At 38.5% G+C, this 20,883-nt stretch overlaps 1 protein-coding gene across 2 annotated transcripts in view; it reads right to left on the reverse strand.

Annotated features, from left to right (window-relative positions):
• Positions 1–20,883, reverse strand: part of FAF1 (Fas associated factor 1) — a gene marked incomplete at both ends in the record, with an annotated part of 358,834 nt that overhangs the window by 288,309 nt on the left and 49,642 nt on the right. For both annotated transcript variants that reach the window (XM_080690990.1, XM_080690989.1), the window contains one exon: positions 3,369–3,415. In XM_080690990.1, the coding sequence (XP_080547116.1) occupies positions 3,369–3,415 (47 nt within the window). The remainder of the gene's footprint in view (positions 1–3,368; positions 3,416–20,883) is intronic.

Genomic DNA, 20,883 nt, shown 5'->3' on the forward strand with positions numbered 1-20,883 from the left:
ATCCTTACTCAGCATTCCTCTATAAACCTCTCAGGCCTTTCGAAGACAGTTCACAAAAAGCAAATAGGAACTCTGCACTTATTATTTCAATTTTTTTTCTTTCTTTCTTTTTTTTTTTTTTTTTTTTTTTTGCGGTACTGGGGATGGAACCCAGGTCAATTCTCTCTGAGCTACACTCCCAGCCATTTTTTTTAAATTCTTTATTTTGAAACAGGGTCTCACTGAGTTGCAAAGGGCCTCACTAAGCAGCTGAGGCTGTCCGAACCGAGATCCTCCTGTCTCAGCCTCCCAAATGCTGGAATTACAAGTATGTGCCACCACACCCAGCATTATTTCAATTCTTAAAAGTATTGTATGACAAAATCTTCAGATACTCCTGCCCATCCCACATCTCTTTTAGAGATGAATTTGTGAATCAAATTATTTGATTTCTCAAAATGAGCATTATATTAAACCAGAAAACTTGGGTATTTGTCTATTCTAAAAGCATAATAGAGCTAGGCATGGTGGCATATGCTTTTAATTCTAGTACTTGTGAGGATCAGGCAGGAGGATCTTAGGTTCGAGGCCAGCCTTAGCAACTTAGCAAAACTCTGTTTCAAAGAATAATAGGGATGAGGTATGGCTCAAAGGAAGAATACCCCTGGGTTCAATCCCTAGTACCATTATAATGAAGCCAGGCATGGTGGTACACATCTGTAATTCCAGTACTTGGGAGGCCAGCTTCAGCAACTTAGCAAAGCTCTCAGCAACTTTGCAAGATCCTTTTTCAAAAATTAAGAAATAAAAAAAGGGCTGTGAGTGTAGCTCAGAGGTATAATACCCCTAGGCTCAATCCCCAGTACTACCAAAAAAAAAAAATCAATAAAATAAAAGCATAAGCCAGGCACACTCTTGTAATTCCAGCATTTAGGAGGCTGAGATGGGAGGATCAGTTTGAGGAGAGTCAAAATTTAAAAAAAAAAAAATACTTTGTCTTAATATAACAAACAATGGACAAATGAACATACTATAATACCTATCTAGGACATAAAATAAATGAGTTAATAAGTACCACCCACTTAGTGAATGAAAAAAATTACACTATTAATTTGTAAAGTTTATTTTTAAGAAACAGACGAGCGTGGTGGTGCACACTTGTAATCCTGGGGCTTGGGAGGCTGAGATAGGAGGATCGCGCAGGTTCGAACCCAGCTCAGCTACTTAGTGAGGCTCTCAGCAACTTAGTGAGACCCTGTTTCCAAATAAAATATAAAATAGGTCTGGGAGTATAGCCTGGAGGTAGAAAGCCTCTGGGTTCCACCCCTAGTACTATCCAAAAAAAAAAAAAAAAATAGCACCTTCTCTCTACTAGTATAAGTAATTCACTAGAATATCCTTCTAAAAATAACTATGTCTAAAACAAGTTTTTTTATGAAGCTCTGAACAACATGCTAAATAAAAAATTTTAGTAGTAAATATATATGTATACATTTGATGTTTATTACTGCATGAATAATTTGCATTTATTACAGAATTTAACACATTAAAAATATAGTATGGGCCAGGCATGGTGGCTAAGAGGTACAATGTCCCTGGGTTCCATCCCCAGTACTATAAAAAAAAAAAAGTCTGGGAGTGTAGCCCAAAGGTAGAAAGTTCCTAGGTTCCATCTCTAGTACCACACACATACAAAAATTTAATTAATTAATTAAATAAAAATAAAAGAAGCAGCCGGGTGTGATGGCGCACGCTTGTAATCCCCACGCTTGGGAGGCTGAGACAGGAGGATCGCGCAGGTTCGAAGCCAGCCGCGTGCGCTGGCTTAGGAGACCCTGTTTCCAAATAAAAAAAATGTAAAAATAGGTCTTGGAGTGTAGCCCAGAAGTAGAAGGGCTTCCAGGAACCCCAGTACCACCAAAAAATAAAAAATAAAAAAAAATAAAAAAATAAAAGAAGCAAACAAAACTGACAGAAACCTATTCTAATCGAACTTAAGCTCCAAATACTATAATAAATTTATTTAAGAAAAACAGTTCTGGATTTCTAGTAATAAAATGCACTTAAGAAAAAGTGTGTTTCCAGGGGAAAGGACATTTCTATAATTCACCCACAGCAAATGCTATCAAGGTAGAATATGTCCAGTGCATACTCAGAACCCAGCTAGACCCACAAGGGTTTAGCACAGCAAACATTCTGGGCACAAAACCTAGTAGTAACACTTACTCAGGATAAAACTGAAGTCATGTTTAGCAGTCTAAAACTTTCTAAACAAAGAAATTAAAAATGACCATGAAGGAAGTGCCTGTAATCATCTGGTTTGCTTTCTAAACAAGGGCTTTAATAGAACTAAATACTTTTGAACCAAGGGAGGGGGGGGGGGCAGGAACTGGTGCAGACTCTGGAAATTAGCCACATTTACTCTGGACAAAACTCTTTCTGGCAATTTTTTAAAAGGGAGTGGGGAAACAGGTTTCACCTAAAAACCATAAATCATTAAGGGTGGTACAGGTACTAAAAAGAATTTTGTTTCCACCCTAAATAACAGTTTCCTGTTGAAGTATAGCATATTTTGCAATTTTGGGTGAATTTTTTGATGTTGTTACAACAGCATTTTCATTCCTCTCCAAAACAACTTTCTTCCTAGTCCACTGTTTCTGTTTGCCTCATCTGCACTTAGCAGATCATGCTTCAGTGACTTAGAAAACCCAACCACTAAAATACCAAAGTTTGAATGGGGGATGGAGGGAGCAAGTAATTAAACTGAACTTGGAGGGGTGAGTGATTTTACCTCTTCTGACTTTATAGTGTGTTCTTTTAATTCAGAACCAGAGTCTCCTTAAGAAAAGTTAAGAGATTTATTTTTAACTTAAATATGTTTTAACTACTGTAGTTCTCTTGGACTTGTCTTCCAATTTTACCTTTTCGCAAAGACAAAAAAAAAAAAAAAAAAAAAACACTAAAGCAAATCCATGTTAACAGTGGCTATTTTAGGCAACAGAGTTCAGTGCTCTGGGAAGATTCATTAAGATTTTTTTTTTAATTATTGCATGTTATCGTATGATTTAAAAACCAAAAAGAAGAGGGGGAACTGTAATAAGCTTAGAAATAAAGCCTGAATTGTTAAGTAACAATCATATTCTGTGGCTACTGACCCCATATTTTTTCTCACTTGTCAATGGTTTAAAAAATTATACAGTTAAAAGTTGGAAACTTTAGAGAATTAATTTAACTAACTAAGATGTCTGGAAGAACAATGAGAATATTAGTGAAATTATGTACCAAAAATCAAATTTTCCATTAAAAGGTGAAACAAAAAATAACTTTCTATTTTTGTACTCTGCTAAATTGTTATCTTACCATTAAGTATCTTATCATTAAAAACTTACCTTTGTAGAATGCCATTTTCCTGGGGTATTACGCCATTGATAGCTGCCTGCAAATAAAAAAAGAGTAAGCCATTTTAAAAATAACTAGTAACTCATTCAAATATGTGTAAAAGCATGGTCAGCCTGGATACTCATTGTTGGGAGGGGGAGGGGACGCAGGGGGCTGGAGGACACCAAACACAGTCTGAATGTATGCCATTTTTAATATGATTCACATAAATTTTTTTTAAATAATAAAACTAGTAACTGTCCAACAGGGATGGAGAAAAAAGGAATGTTTACTTTGAAATATTTATTTGAACAAAATACTAAATGTTTCTCTACTTCTCAATAATAAAATGGTATCTTAAAAGAAATTTGTAATATGCATTTGGTAAATAATATTATCAAGCCCTCAATCATAGAAAGCTTATTCTACAGACCTCACTCAAGCAAAATCCAAAAGAGCAAAGACCCAGAGCTTAGTGGTTTCAGAAGAAAATAATCAGGACCTTAACCTTTTTAACATTATTTCATTGCTCAGGTTGAAAGAAGCAAAATAGGAGTCACAAATGAAAATGTCTGTGAGCATGCAAAAATTAGCTGAAAAATTAAAATTCATTCATTCCTGTTATAATCATTATTCTTTTGTTGTTGTTGTTATTTGTGTGTGTGTGTTTTAGGTTTTTTGTTTGTTTGTTTTTTGCGGTACTGGGGATAGAACTTAGGGGCACTGTACCTCCAAGCTACATCCCCAGTCCTATTTTTTAGTCGTTTTATGTTTGAAACAGGTTCGCACTAAGTTGCGAAGAGCCTAAGTAACTGAGGCTGACCGTGAACTGTGATCTTTTGGTCTCAGCCTTCTGAATACTGGGATTACAAGTGTGTGCTACCACACCCAGCTTATAATCATTATTCTTTTTTTTTTTTTTTTTTTTTTTTTTTTTTGGTGGTACTGGGGTTCCTGGAAGCCCTTCTACCTCCAGGCTACACTCCCAGACCTCTTTTTACATTTTATATTTGGAAACAGGGTCTCCTAAGCCAGCGCGAGCGGCTGGCTTCGAACCTGCGCGATCCTCCTGTCTCTGCCTCCCAAGCGCGGGGATTACAAGTGTGCGCCACCACGCCCGGCCATAATCATTATTCTTAATGAAAAATACTGAGAAGAATGCAGGGGTAAAAGTTATTTGATAAGCCTAACACTATGACTGTCAGATAAAGAGCAGCTGCCCCGCAAGAGACGGTTCTCATATAAACATTCCTAACACTGGCCTCTAAGCTCAAAGTTGCTAAGTACTAAGGATAAAGAACAGGTATGATATGACATGGTGTTTTTTCTGAGGGGTAGAAGGGTACCGGGGATTGAACCTGGGAGCATTCTGCCTCCAAGCTACATCCCCAGCATCTTTTTATGGTTTATTTTGAAACAGGGTCTTGCTAAATTGCTGAAGCTGGCCTCTAACCTGTGACTATCTATGACAAGGAATATTTTTTTGGAGGGGGTCTACTAAGGATTGAGCCAAGGGACATTCTACTCTCAAACTACACCCCCAGCCCTTTTAATTTTTTGTTTTGAAACCTAATCTCACTGAGGTTGCTAAAAGTCCTACAAAGTTGCTGAGACTGTCCTCAAACCTACAACCCACATGTCTCAGCCACTCAAGTACTGGGATTACAGGAGTGTGCCACCATGCCCGGCTGACATGGATGTTTTTTGAAAGCAGGCGGGCTGTCACATCCTAGGCTGTGGGCACCTCTCTGTAGGATAAGAAATTCTCTCTGGAAAGACACAAACGAAATTAAAAAAAAAAAAACAAAACTGCATGCAACCTTTTCTACACTGCCTTTATTGCAGACTAATCAATCTCTTCCCTCCCTTTCCCCAACCACATAAAATTATAATACAGCCGGGCGTGGTGGCGCACGCTTGTAATCCTCGCGCTTGGGAGGCGGAGACAGGAGGATCGCGCAGGTTCAAAGCCAGCCGCGCTGGCGTAAGAGACCCTGTTTCAAAAATATAAAATAGGTCTGGGAGTGTAGCCCGGAGGAAGAAGGGCTTCCAGGAACCCCAGTACCACAAAAAAAAAAAAAATTATAATATAACATTAAAACAAAAAACACCTACCACTTCAATATTTTATCAGCTGCCTGGAAATCAACTGCCAAAAGGCATTTGTGTATTTGGTGAAACACATATTTGCCAAAGGTAGATCAAGTTTATAGTGTTATACTGTTGGATGAAAATAAATAAAGCAGAGCATAAGGTGCTTGCTATGCCTTTTCAGAGTGGTAATGTTCCACTTGCAAAAAGAAAAGAAATCCAGCTTTTGCTAAAGCAGTATATGCCACAAACAAATACAAATGACATGATGAAGCTGGAAGCTCATAAATTGAGACAAGAAAATGTTCAAAGTGGTTTTCAAAGCCACAGGTTCCATGAACCATCTCTGCCTAGTGCAACGTCAGTTATCCCCTTTTGGTTGGCAACAATAACTGGTCTCTGCCAAATAACAGTAAATGGTTAAAAGAATGCTCTATGATGATGAAAAAGAAATAAAATACCAGAGCTTGGAAAGATTTTGGTTTACATTTTCACTAGGGAACACCAAACTACAGGGGGTGGGGGGGGGGTGGGGGGGGCTAAGGTTTTAGAAAATCCAAACTTTAAATCCAGACTCTCACAAAATTAATGACGACTTTAGTATAATCAACCATTTTTTAATCTCAATTTTCTGGTCTATAAAATGATTACAACCTCAGCCGGGCGTGGTGGCACACGCTTGTAATCCCCGCACTTGGGAGGCGGAGACAGGAGGATCGCACAGGTTCGAAGCCTGCTGCGCTGGCATAAGAGACCCTGTTTCAAAAATATAAAATAGGTCTGGGAGTGTAGCCCAGAGGTAGAAGGGCTTCCAGGAATCCCAGTATCATACACACACACAAAAAAATAACATTCTCCCTTCAGATTTGCACACATCTTATTCCCTAAGATGTCTTCTCAGAGGACACTTCAGAGAGGCCTTCATTAGCAATCCTATCTAAAAGAATTCCTTCAGGCCATGACACAGTATCTAACAAATCATATATTTATATCCCTGTTTGTGATGTCACCAAAATGTAAGCTCCTAAAGACATTATTTTACTCACTAAAGTACCCTCAACACATCAGTGCCTAGTAGCTAGATGATATGAATATGTACCAAATACATAAATAAATATCATAAACTCAAGAACATGAGCTAAAAATAAAAGCAGTCTGAGTGAAGATAGAAAGGTTTGAAGCTTTCTATTTCAGGCATGCTAGTTTTAAAGTACTGATGGGGCTGGGGTTAGCTCAGTGCTAGAGCATTTGCCTAAAATGCATGAGACCCTAGGTTAGATTCCCTAGCACTGCAGACATAAAAACCTAAGTACTAATGGGACATCTGCAAAGAAATGGCTCACAGATTGATAAGAATATAAAATATGTGAATTTGAGATACTTCACTGAATTAAAAGCTATAAATCATTTAAAGTATTAAAAAAAAAAAAAAGCAGGCATGGTGGTGCACACTTGTAATCCCAGCACTGAGAAGGCTGAGACAGGAGGATGGCAGTTCACAGACAACTTCAGCTACTTAATAAGGCCCTTTGCAATATGAGGTCCTCCACAACTTAATGAGATCTGTTTCACAAAAAAATCATGCTGGGGGTAGAGCTCAGAGGTAGAACACTATTGGGTTCAATCCCTAATACCACACAATGAGAGAGAAAGAGAGAAAGAGAGAGAGAGAGAGAGAGAGAGAGAAGAAGAAGAAGAAGAAGAAGAAGGAGGAGGAGGAGGAGGAGGAGGAGGAGGAGGAGGAGGAGGAGGAGGAGGAGGAGGAGGGGGGAGGGGAGGGGAGGGGAGGGGAGGGGAGGGGAGGGGAGGGGAGAGGAGAGGAGAGGAGAGGAGAGGAGAGGAGAGGAGAGGAGAGGAGAGGAGAGGAGAGGAGAGGAGAGGAGAGGAGAGGAGAGGAGAGGAGAGGAGAGAGAACCAACGTTTCCCATTTGCCCTGGTCTCTAACCACCACCATTCTAACCTCTCTGCTTCTAGTAGGTTCAACTTTTTTATTCCATTTATAAATGAGATCATAATACAGATATTTGTCTGTGCCTGGCTTATTTCACATAGTATAGTATCCTCCAGTTTATCCACATTGTCCAAGATGAGAAGATTTCCTTCTTTTATGGCTGAATACAATTCAACTGTATGTAGAGAGCACATTCCCATTATCACTGGTCACTTAGGGTTTTTGCATATGCCACAATGAACATGAGAGTTTAGTTATGTTAACTTGAGTACTCAAAGAATTAATTTCCTCATCTATAAAATGGAGGGAATAATGCCATCTTATTGCTGAAGGTTATTTATTACAAGGATTAAATAAGATTTTAAAAAAAAAAGTAAAGGACTCTGTAAACAGTCACCATAATTGCCTATCCTCAATATGTAGGGGGTTTTTGTTTTTATTTTGTGGTACTAGGGATTGACCCCAGAAGTGTTTACCTCTGAGCTATAGTCCAGTCCTATTTTATGCTTTACTTTGAAAGAGAGTCTCTCTACTTGCTGAGGCTGGCCTTGAATCTGCAATCTTCCTGTCTCAGCCTGCCAAGTACTGGGATAACAGGTATGTGCCATCAGGTCCATTAACACATAATTCTTAAAAGATCTATTTTGTTGTATGCTATACACCAGTGGTACATAAGAGTCTACCCTCCCCACTGAGCTAGAAATCCAGATATATTTTTCTATATATAGAAAGTCCTGCTCCAAAGTCTGAAATGGAGCCCAGAAATCATTTTTACTAGATCCTAATGTGATTCTGATGTATGGCTAAAGTCTGAGAAAAATTATATATAGGTTTTAGTATATATGTTAGAGACCTACTTAATTTTTTAAATTTTTTATTGGTGCATTATAGTCATATTTCTTAATGGAATACAAGATGGTGGAGACATACATGCCTATGTCACCCAGTTAGCCTTTACCCAATTCCCACCCCATTCCCTCCCTCTCCCTCCTCCTGTTTGGCTTGGTGGTTGATATTGATATGTTTGTTAAAGTACATCATGTGCATTAGAGAATTTTCCTCTTCCCCCCTCCCATCCCCTCAGGTCACCTTATTTGCTCATTTATAGTATCTTAGAGACCTGTTTTAAAAAATCTTTTCCTAAATTGGGCGTGGTGGCACACGCTTATAATCCCAGCTTTTGGGAGGCTGAGACTAGAGGATCACAGTTCACGGACAGCCTCAGCTACTTAGTGAGGTCCTCTGCAACTCAGTGAGACCCTGTTTCAAAATAAAGAATAAAAAATTGGGCAGGGGGTGTAGCTCAGAGGTCAAATGCCTCTGGGTTCCATCCCCAGACCCACAAAATAAATAAATAAATAAAAATAATAAAAATAAAATAAAAAAATATTTTCCTATGCCTTACCATGTAGAATTTTTACCATCAACCCTATATTATTTCAGAAATTACTTACTATCTAAACACATAGATCCTTCATAAACTCATGTCATTAAGTATGTTCACAGAGAAGGCTGTGGAGCCAAAACCCCACTACATCCCAGTTCCATCACATACTAGCTGCTTAATTTTGAGATGGTTACTTAATTCCTTGCTGCCTGTTTCCTCATCAATAAAATTGGTAGGGGGGATATAACAGTACTTGTTCACTGCGTTATGAAATTTATTAAGATAAAGAGCTTATATGGTAGTTGATATAATAAAGGTGAGAGGCTTTTATTATAATTATCATACTGAAAACTATTGTCTTTTAAAATAAATGTTTTTAATCAAAATTTCTTTGTGTGTATATGTGTGTGGCACTATGGTTTGAACTCAAGGCATTCTAACTGCAAGCTATACCCTGGCCCTATTTTTTTTTTTTTTTTTTTTTTTTTTTTGGTACTGGGGGTGGAACCCAGAGGCTTTCTACCTGCAGCTATACTCCCAGACCTATCTTTATACTTTATTTGGAAACAGGGTCTCACTAAGTTGCTGAGAGCCTCACTAAGTAGCTGAGGCTGGCTTCGAACCTGCGCAATCCTCCTGTCTCAGCCTCCCAAGTACTGGGATTACAAGCATGCGCCACCACGCCCGGCTTTTATTTTTTATTTTGAAATGGTCTCACTAAGTTGAAGAAGGTATCACTAAGTAGCCAGTGCTGGCTGCAAATCTGAGATTCTCCTGTCTCAGGCTCCCAAGTACTGTGCTACCACAGGCAACTCTGTACATATAGCTTATTTAATGTAAAAGAAACTTTAAAAATTAAGTTAACAGAAGTAGAGATAGTTTGGTAAGCTATATTCTGTTTAACATTAGCATATGCAGTACATATGTTTGATGAGGTCACTGGTAAATTTGCAAATTTAAAGCCTAAAAATAAATTATATTGTTATTATTCATGATTACAAGAGACCAATGAGGGAATGTTGGGTTTTTTTGTTTTTACAAAATATAGCCAAATAAAGCTGGGTACTGTGGCACACACCTGTAATGCCAGGACTCAGAAAGCTGAGACAGGAGGTTCGCAGGATTGAGGTCAGTCTCAGCAATTCAGCAAAACCCTCAGCAACTTAGACCATTTCAAAAAAAAAAAAGGGGGGGGGGGGCTATGGGGTGTAGCTTGGATATAAAAACTTCCCTGGATTTAATCCCTAGTACCAAAAAAGGGGGAGGGGATATTTATTTATTTATTTATTTATTTATTTATTTATTTATTTATCTTTGTGGTACTGGGGATGGAATCCAGGAGTGTTCTATCTCTGAGCTATACCCACAGCTCTATTTTATTTTTCAGATTGAAACAAGGCCTTTATAAATTGTTGAGGGTCTCACTAAGTTACTGAGAGCCTCATGAAGTAGCTGAGGCTGGCTTTGAACCTGTGCCATCCTCCTGTCTCAGCCTCCCAAGCATTGGGATTACAAGCGTGCACCACCACGCCCGGCTCCTATTTTATTTTTATTTGGAAACAGGATCTCACTAGTTGATGAGTCTCACTATTTGTGGAAAATGTCCTTGAACCTGTCTCAGCCCCTTAGTACCAGGATAACAGAAATGAACCACCACGCCTGGCTTTTAATCAAAATTTCTTTTAATCAAAATTTCGGAAGGCAAAGAAGGGACACCATAAACAAATAGGCAGAGCTGGACAAAGTAATGCATGCCTGTAATTCTAGTACTTGGGAGGATGAGACAGAAGGAATGCAGGTACAAGGCCAGTCTCAGCAACTCAGCAAGACCCTGTTTCAAAATAAAAAATAAAAGGGTTGGGGATGTAGTTCAATGGTAGAAGGAATCTGATTTCAATTCCCAGTACCACACAAAAATGAGGAGAGGGGAGGGGAGGGAAAGAAAAAGGGAGAGGAGAGGTAGAAGGGAAAGGAGATGAGAGGAGAAGCAGCTTATTTCTAAAGATGCTTCCTCTTTTCACGTTTTAAAAACTGATACTGGTCTACTATCATCAAAATAATCTATTAGTCACAGATAAAAAGAAGACACAAAAGAAGAAGAAAAGTGAGTAGTGTAGCAGCCCTACAACTCTAAACTTAAAAATTTTTACTCTACCGTTTATTTTCACAGTAGAAAAGAATTCCAACTAGCAATCCTAAAACAGCTCATAACAGCCAAATATTTGGTTTTAATAACTTCTAATTTGATTTTTTACCCCAAGGAGGAAAAAGAGGCAGAAAGAGGAACAATTTAAGAAAAATAACCATTCCACAACCTGTTTTTAGTCAAATACAAAAAAAGCCCAACAGGCAGAATTTAAACTGGACCTGATCAAAATAAAGGCAAGAAAACATGAGGCAGGTTCAGAGATGATGGTACTTGAGAAGGCTCAGTTATGTCAAATAACATGGGGGGGGGGGGGTGTTAAAATAACAACAACAGTGGACTAGAGAACCACACAGCTAGGAACAAAAGAAGCTGGCAACCAAGATCTCATTTCCTAATACCGAAATGCAAGACAGTAGAGTCACCTACTTCCCTTCCCCAGGTTCTTGGCCCCTTCCTAGGTAACACAGTGGGAATTTGACTTTGCTCAGTATCACATAAAGGTCAACTCACCTCTCCCTCTTCTGCCCACTGGGGGGAAAAAATGCCTTCTGTAGTCATTAAGGGTGAGAAAAAGAAATAGAAAATGTCAACTAATCTTCCTTTTATAGATAAAATTTGTTAGTTAAAAACACAAAGCCAGCATGATGGCACAAGCTTGTAATCCCAGTATTTGAGAGGCTGAGACTCGAGGATCATGGTTTGTGGACAGTCTCAGCTACTTAGCGAGGCCCTTCACAACTCAGTGAGACCCTGTTTCAAAATAAAGAATAAAAAATAGGGTTAGGGGTGTAGTTCAGAGGTAGAATGCCCCTGGGTTCCATCCCCAGTAACAAAACAAAAAAAAAAAAAAAAGGCAGGCGTGACACATGTCTGTAATCCCAGTACTTGGGAGTCTGAGACAAGAGGATTGCCATGTTGGAGAACAGCTTCAGTCTCAGTAATGTTGGGAGACTCTCAGTAACCTAGCAAGAACCTGTTCCAAAACAAAAAACAAATAAAAAGGGCTGGAAGTGTATCTTGGGGGTAAAAAGCCCCTGGATTCAATCCCCAGTACCACAAAAAATAAAGGTAACAAAAAGCAACAGAAATGTCTGAAGGATAGCAGCTTTAAGGATTTGTGAAAATGGATACCCTACAATATTCAAGGGAAGAGTTTTGGGTCTTAAGCAAAGCCATCAAGTCATATTGGCTTTAGAGTATAAGCAGCAGCAAAAGGAAGAGTCTTCATGCTGTACATTTCAAAATCTATGTAATTCTGAAAACTAAGATGCCATTGCTCTGTGCAAAGAACTACACCAGGTATTGTGAATAATATACAGAAAAACAATCCAAACTTTTGGAAACTAGGAGACAGAACTGCTAAGAACACAAAAATCTAAAATATTTAGCAGAATACAGTAAGTGCCTGTATCTCATTAATAGCCTCATTCTTCCACTTTTTCAGTTCACAAACCTCAGCTGTCCTTGACTCACTTTTCCTCACTGCCCCTCCTTGTCTCTCCATTAGCAAATTCTTTTTTTTTTTCCCTTGTTAGTACTGGGGTTCCTGGAAACCCTTCTACCTCTGGGTTACACTCCCAGACACCTATTTTTTATATTTTTATTTGGAAAAATGGTCTCTTAAGCCAGCGCAGCTGGCTTCAAACCTGCGTGATCCTCCTGTCTCCACCTCCCAAGCACAGGGATTACAAGGGTGCGCCACCATGCCCGACCATTAGCAAATTCTAATTGCAATTTCCAATTGCTTAAAATGTTATTAAGACCAGACCAACGCACTCAACAGCTCACCAGGCTCCAGAGAGGAGCAGCGGACAGTGAGCCGAGGTGAGCAGCTGCAGATCAGCCGGGCAGGATTCAGCAGATTTCTCGGCGCAGGGAGCATCTAAAGCTCCCAGTGGCTGGGCTCAGCACACCCTGCAGGGACTCAGAGCGGGGCTCAAAAACAGAAAAAAAATACGCCTGCCTCACGGCTGACGGCATAGCAGCAGTGCCATATTGCCACCGGCGGCAGCAGCAGCAGCAAATTCACCGAGTCCACTACAGCTCCATCTGCGCACTCAACAACAGTGAGTCAAATTGTGGCCCCTAGAGGAGAAATCCCAGTACTGTACTCCCAGGGACTTGACCCAGTGGGGGAGTGGTGGTGGCAGAGATATTACACCATAGGAGAACGCCCAACCTGGCACCCCCCATAGTCTAAAGCAGTCTCGACTGACTCCCAGGGTCTGAGACTCTGCAATACAACCCAGTAAAGAAGTAGTGGGGCCCGAGATACCACAGACTCGAGATCCAGAGCACCTTAAGTGAAGTCGTAGTGACCCAAGGGAAGAACCCAGAGAAGGCACAAACTTCCGAAATCATGGGAAAGGGGAATAACAATGGAGCAATGAATGCCCACAACCCCACAACATCAGAACCCGATAAAACAGAAATGCAGAGATTTCTAGAATATCAAATCAAAAAAATAACTGTAGAAATAATAGAGGTGTTTCGAAAAGAACTCAGAGAGAGCCAAAAAGAGATAAAGGATGCAATTAATGAAGTAAAGGCCTCAATTCAAAGCACAAACAACCGATTAGAACACATGGAGAACAGAATCTCGCTCTTAGAAGATGAGCAATCCAAAAATGAACGCATAGTTTCTAATCTAGAAAAAAATATCCAACAGCAGGAATCTGACACGGAAGAAATATGGGCCCATCTTAAGAGAGCTAACCTAAGAATAATTGGAATAGAGGAGGGAAAAGAAAGTGAAACCAAAGGGATCAACAATCTCTTCAAGGAAGTAATAGCAGAAAATTTTCCAAATATAGAGCAAGAGGTTGATACACAGATCCAGGAAACTTATAGAACTTCCTTTAGACAGGATCGGAGAAGAGGATCCCCACGCCATATAATTGTCAAAATGACCAACGTGGAAGCCAAGCAGAGAATCTTAAAGGCAACAAAAACAAAGGGCCAAGTGACATTCAGAGGCAAACCAATTAGAATCACCCCAGACTTCCCAAACCAAGTCATGAGAGCCAGAAGGGTGTGGAGTAACATATTCCATACTCTGAAAGAAAACAACTTCCAGCCAAAAATTTCCTACCCAGCAAAACTTTCTATCAAATTAGATGGAGAAATAAGAAGCTTCCACAACAAACAGAAACTAAAGGAATTCATGTCTTCAAAACAGCACTAGAGAAAATACTCAAAGAGATTAACTACAAAGAAGAAATAGGTAACACACACCAGAACCAGAGAAACAAGATTTTCCATCCACCAGACAACTAAGATTGGTTATCTGTAGAGATTCATTATTTATGTTAGTCTTTTACCTATCTCTAAATTGTATTGTTTGCTTTTATTATTGCTAATTTTTAGGATTTCTAGTTGGAATATTAATATACCTTCAGATATAGCATTTGGAAATATTTTATCCCATTCAATCAGTAACTTTTAACTCTGTTTACATTGTCTTTGGATATACAATTTCTTTTATTTTTTAGGGAGTTTGTTTACCCTTTTGTTGCCTGTGCCATTGAAATCATATCCGAGAAATCACTGCCAATTTCAATGTTGTAAGGTTTTATGACCCAGATTTTCTTCTAAAAGTTTATAGTATTAAGATTTATATTTAGGTCTTTTATCTATTTTGAGTTAATATTTGTATATGGTGTTAGGTAAGGGTCCAATTTTATTCTTCTTCATGTAATTATTATTTTTCAACAATATTTAGTTAAAAGATTAGTATTTCCTCCACCAAATGTTCATGGAAACCTTGTCAAAAATAACTTGACAATATATGGAAGAATTTATCTCTAGGCTTGTATTTAACTCCAATGGTTTATATATCTGCCTTTAGAACATTACTACACTGTTTCAATTACTGTAGCTTTATATGGTTTGAAATTAGAAAATATACATCTTCTAGCTTTGTTCTTCGATATTGTTTTGGGTATCTAGAGTTCATATTCCATATTGGGATAGATTTTTTTCTGAAAAATAAATAAATGTATGATAGTTTCACCTAAAAAAAAAAAAAAAGAAAAAATATCTCTGGTAAGAAAGCAAGCAAAAAGAAATATTGAAATGTTATCTTTAAGTCATCATAAGCTTAGTATCAGACAAATGAAACTGTTATGTGAGATTATCATTTTTAATTTTGGATAAATTGCTATAATACTAGATGTCAACCACTAAGCCAAGCATGGGAAGGAGGGATGGGGAGGGAACAGGGTGGGGATCGGGTAGGGGCTAACTGGGCGATGTGTGCATGTATGTCTACAAAAGTATTTTCTTTATGATATATGAATACAATGCACCAATAAAAAAGGGGGGGAAATAAAATTTAGATTGAGAAAAAAAATGTTGTTAAAACATTCCTGAATCTGATGACATTTCAATGTGCGTAGAGCTAGCACTGAGGTCCAAGCTCCAGGCTTGTTCTCCTCCATGGCTACAGTATCCTCCTGGCTGACTTCCTTGCTCTGCCCTTGCTTACCTTAGAGTATTCTAACCACAGTGACTACAGCAGGCCTACTAAAACTGTCCAATCATGCCAATCTCTGCTCAAAATCTTCACTCAATTGCACTGAGATAAAAGAGACAACTTCACTCTGAGGCCTTGCTATCCTTCATACCTGTGATCAGTCTAGCTTTACCTCCTCATTTCCTGAGCCATACTTGTCTCCCTGCTGTTCCTACTAAATGCCAGGCTTGATTTCCCACTTAATGGTCTTTGTGGTTACTCTCTACTCCCCCTGCCTGAAATGTTCTTGCCCCCACAGACACAGCCCAGTCACTTCTTCCAGGTCTTTATTCAATATGTCACCTATTTTGGAAAGCCTCGTTAAGTTGCTGGGCCTGGTTTCAAACCTGCCAACCTTCCTGTCTCAGCCTCCCAAGATGCCAATTTATTTCTTAACAAGAGAGAAAAGAGGGTACACTCAGATCAACACCACAAATTTCTATAATCTACTAGTAACTAATACTAAAGTTCCTCAGTCACTACGTCTATTTTAGAAAATGAGAAATCAATCTATCTCTGATCTGTGTATGTGTGTGGGAAAGGAGGATTGGGCTGGAGCAGAAAGGAAAACTATTAATATAATCATTCCTAGAAATCTCTGGGCTACATCCAATTCCTAAGATTATAGAGTACTTTCTAGACTAGCCCTATCCAGGAGAACTTTCTACAATGATGGAAATATTCTAAGGCTAGAAATGCAGCTTAGCGGTAGAATGTTTGCTTGCCTAGTATGTGCAAGGCCCTCTGTTTAATCTCCAACACTGCAAAAAACAACCATAAAGAAATAATTTTAGAATTCCATATTCATGCTAGCACTGTAGTCATTATGTAGTTATTGATCACTTAAAATGAGACAACAATCTGATTTTTTAAACTTAATTTAAATTCAAATGCATCCATGGGGTTAGTGGATTCTGTACAGGACAGCACTATTTCAGACCTTTTTTTTTTAAAGTATCTCTTTCAGGTACCTAAACAAATGTATCAAAGATAACCACCAATCAAACATGGTATCGAGGGAGGGAGAGGGAATGGGATGGGGATTGGATGAGGGCCAATTGGATGATGTGTGCTTGTATATCCTCTCAAATCTTGTATTTCAATGTCATGTATGATTACAATGCACCAATAAAAAATAAAATTAAAAAAATTAAAAATAAATAAAAATAAATGAATAAAAAATAAAATAATATTTGAATTCTGGAAAAAAAGTATCTCCTTCAACTTATCTTGTTAGCTCACTTCTAATATTTCAGTCCATTTTACATGCTAACATTGAATTGAATATAAGGTAAAGTTCTATTCCCAAACTTGTTCCAAAGAGAAAATTACCTCATAGTTGAGTATATATAATTATTATTAATTACATTATTATTATTTTGTACTAGAAATTGAACCCAAGAGCATAATACCTCTGAGCTAGACACTCCCAGGCCTTTTTTATTTTTATTTTGAAACAGGATCTCATATTAAGTGCCTGAGGCTGGCCTCAAACCTGTGATCCTCCAGTCTCAATTTCCAAGTACTATTATTATAGGTATGAGCCACCATGCCCAGCTAATTGTTTTCTTTTTTCCTTTGTTTTGTTTTGGGTTTGTGTGTGTGTGTGTGTGTGTGTGTGTGTGTGTGTGTGTGGTACTTTGAATGGAACCCAGGGGCATTCTACCTCCAATCTACACCCCCAGCCCTGTTTATTATTTTTTATTTTGAAACACAATCTCACTGAGGTGCAAAGCACCTCACTAAGTAGCTAAGGCTGTCCAGGAACTTCAATCCTCCTGTCTCAGCCTCCCAATTTCTGGGATCACAAGCGTGCACCACTACACCCAGCTCAATTATTTTATTTATTTTCAAAGAGAAAAAAAAAGCTTGAAAAACATATAGCCTAAAACAACTACAGGCAATACTAGGATGGAACAATGAAAAGGGTATGAAAAGTTTCTATGGAAAAGTACTTCATAAGCAATATCAATTCTAATTGCTATAAGATAATTTCTAAAAGGAATACAAAGACACATTTTTAACCCGAAAAAGGATAACTACTAAAACCTATAACCAACTTCACTCTTAAACACTGAAATCTTTCCTTATAATATATAACACTGAGAATGACACCAAAATATTCACTAGCATCACTCATTTCCATACTGTACATGAAGTCAAGAAAAAAACACAAAGTATGGGAGGAAGGTGAAAAATTAAAACACACTATTTACAACAGTGCCACGTAAATTTAAATTCCTACATTATATCTAAAGAAAACTGTACCAGAATAAAATGAAGAGAATCCGAAGAGAGCACTAGGAAACAAGTCCAATAAATGGAGGGATATCTGACACAAATTTGAAAGCTATATTATAAAGATATTAATTCTCCCCAGTTTCATGTGCTACTTCAGTATAATCTCAACTATAATCCTAGTAAATTTTCTGTGGAAATTTATAACCCGGTGGTAAAATACATCAATATGCAAAGATCCAAAAATAGGGTTATATTGAAGCACAAATACACCAACAGAAAAGTTCAGAAACAGATCCACAAATATAGGTTTGTTTTTTTTTTGTTTTTTTTTGCAGGTCTGCTGATGGAACCCAGGGGCATTCAACCTCCAAGCTACACCCCCTGCCCTATTTTTTATTCTTTATTTTCAAACAGGGTCTCATTAAGTTGCAGAGGGCCTCACTAAATAGCTGAAGCTGTCCGCAAACTGCAATCCTCCGGTCTCAGCCTCTGGAGTGCTGGGATTACAAGCGTGCGCCCCCACACCTGGCTGGTATTCTTGATTTATGACAGACATTACTGCAGAACAAGGAAAATAATGTTCTTTTAAAAGAATGATAGTAAGTTAAATATAACCATTGGGGACCTAAGCCCACCTCATACCACAAACAAAAATCAACTCCCAATGAATTTCAACTGTAAATATAAAATGAAAATGCAAAAGAGCTTCTAAAAAAAAATTTAGAGTTCAACAAAGTGGCTCACACCTATACTCCCAGTAATTAGAAGGCTGAGACTGGAGGATTGCAGGTTTGAGGCCTGCATAGGCAACTTTGCAAGACACTCTTTCAAAATAAAAATAAAAGCCAGGCGTGGTGGCGCACCCTTGTAATTCCCACACTTGGGAGGTGGGAACAGGAGGATCACGCAGGTCCGAAGCCTGCCTCGCTGGCTTAAGAGACCCTGTTTCCAAATAAAAATATAAAATAGGTCTGGGAGTGTAGCCTGGAGGTAGAAAGGTTTCCAGGAACCCCAGTACCACCAAAAGAATAATAATAATAATAATAATAATAATAATAATAATAATGAGGAGGAGGAGGAGGAGGAAGAGGAGGAGGAGGAGGAGAAGTAAATAAATAAAAATAAAATATGGCTGGAGGTATGGTTCAGAGGTAAAATGCCCCTGGGTCCAATCCCCAGTACCACAAAGTAAAAAGAAAACACTGAATATCTTCATGAGCTTACAGTGGACAGAGACGTCTTGTAAAACAAACCTAAAAATCAAAATCAATATATTAATAAACTGAACTACTTGAAATTAGTCATCCCCACTCATTAAAGACCCCATTAAAAGAGCAAAAAGGCAAGCCAGAGTGGAAAGTCTTTGCAACACACAACAAAGAGCTCCTATCCAAAACACATAAAGAATTACCATAAATGAACAGAAAAAAAGATATGTAATACAGTAGAAAAAAATAAGAAAGATATTTTAATGGGCAGTCAGAAAAGAGGCACCTCCAAATGGCCATAGTAATCAAGGAAGTACAAATTAAAATCACAATAAAATGTGTCTATGCCCAAAAGAATGAATTTTTAAAAATGGCTGACATATACTGGCAAGAATATAAAACAACTATAATTCTTATATTCTGCCAATGAGCAAACAGGAGACAAGTTTACTGGCAAACATGTCTGTGAACAGGTAGTAAGATACAGCCATAGTATGGGGGAGAGGGGATAGTTAAGAAAGACATGTTGCTATAAGGAGCTACATTCTAAAATCAAGGTGGATAATGGAACAAGACCACACAGAATGGTCTGTTCTTTGGTGATGTAGAAGATACAAAAAAGACATGTTCTTTACTTGTTAAATGACATCTCCCAACCTTGTTTTCACAGCATTACCTACCATGAATTTCTACCAGAATGTGCTATAAACCATTAACTGATGCACCCAGCTTCAGAGCTGAACCTCAACAGTGCTGATACCCATCTACTGCCATATTCAACACATTCCACAAGAGAAAAATAGGCAGGTGTGCCAAAGTAAGGAAGAAAGAGACTACTGCTCAGGATTAAAGCCATCAAATGCAGTACCCTTCCCCAGAGTCCACTTCCCTTCCAGAGCACTCTGTACTGAGCAGAAACATCAGTAAACCAAGGAGCGGCCCACATCTCCTTTCTTTTTTCTTATTCCACTTGCTTCTTCTAAATCTGGGCAACTATATTGCATCCTGTTGCTGAGCTGCCAGTTAGTGAGAAGCCAAGCCAGCATTTCAGTTTTTTAAATGTCCTGTGCCAAATTGCTTTTGCAAGTGAGTAAAATAAGAAAAGCTTTGTCCTAAATCAGAAAGCATCATTGGCAGTTTAAAAGGAATCATGAGGTTACAAAAAGTAGTAACACTACTATACTATGAATACTATATATCCCCAAAGGCCAATGCGTTAGAGGTCTGGTCCCAGAGTGGCACTCCTGGGATGCAGAGCCTAGTGGAGGTGCTCTGAAAGGCAGTTGTTGGACCCTGGCCCCTTCCGCTTTTTCTTTGCTCCCTGACTTATAATTGGTTGCATTCTACCATGTACTCCCACCATGATGACCTACCCTGAAAAATACCCAAGGCAAAATGGACCAACTGATCATGGACTGACACCTCTAGAGCTCCCTTTATAAATTATTATTGTCACATAGGTCATGATAGTAACAGAAAGCTAACAACAAATGCTTTGGTAATTAGAATTTGCCATGTATCACCCAAACCTTGTGTTTTGCTATGTCTCTTTCAGGTTCAAGTGGGCTGGTGGAAGATAGCTGTATCCATATCACAGAGCTCTAGATTAGAGACAATCTGTCTTACACGCCTTATGATCCCTGGAATGGCATTTCAGACACAGAGACAAAGAAAAATAATCAATTCATCAGATCAATTCAAAGAGAACATGAGATCAATGCAGATTGGCAATCCCAGCAACTAATTCATCTTCTATAAAAAAAAAAAAAACAGTATATTGGGCCAGGCATGATGGCACATGTATTTGGGACTCTTGAACCTAAGGTCTCTTATCTCAGCCTCCCAAATCCCAGCATTTGGGAGGCTGAGATAAGAGACCATAGGTTCAAGACAAGCCTAAGGAACTTTAAAAGACCCTGTTTTAAATTGAAAATAAAAAGGGCTGATAGTATAGTTTGGGGTTAAATAACTCTATACCAAAAAAAA

Source organism: Muscardinus avellanarius, assembly GCF_963383645.1.
Source record: "Muscardinus avellanarius genome assembly, chromosome: 3".
Lineage (NCBI taxonomy): Eukaryota > Metazoa > Chordata > Mammalia > Rodentia > Gliridae > Muscardinus > Muscardinus avellanarius.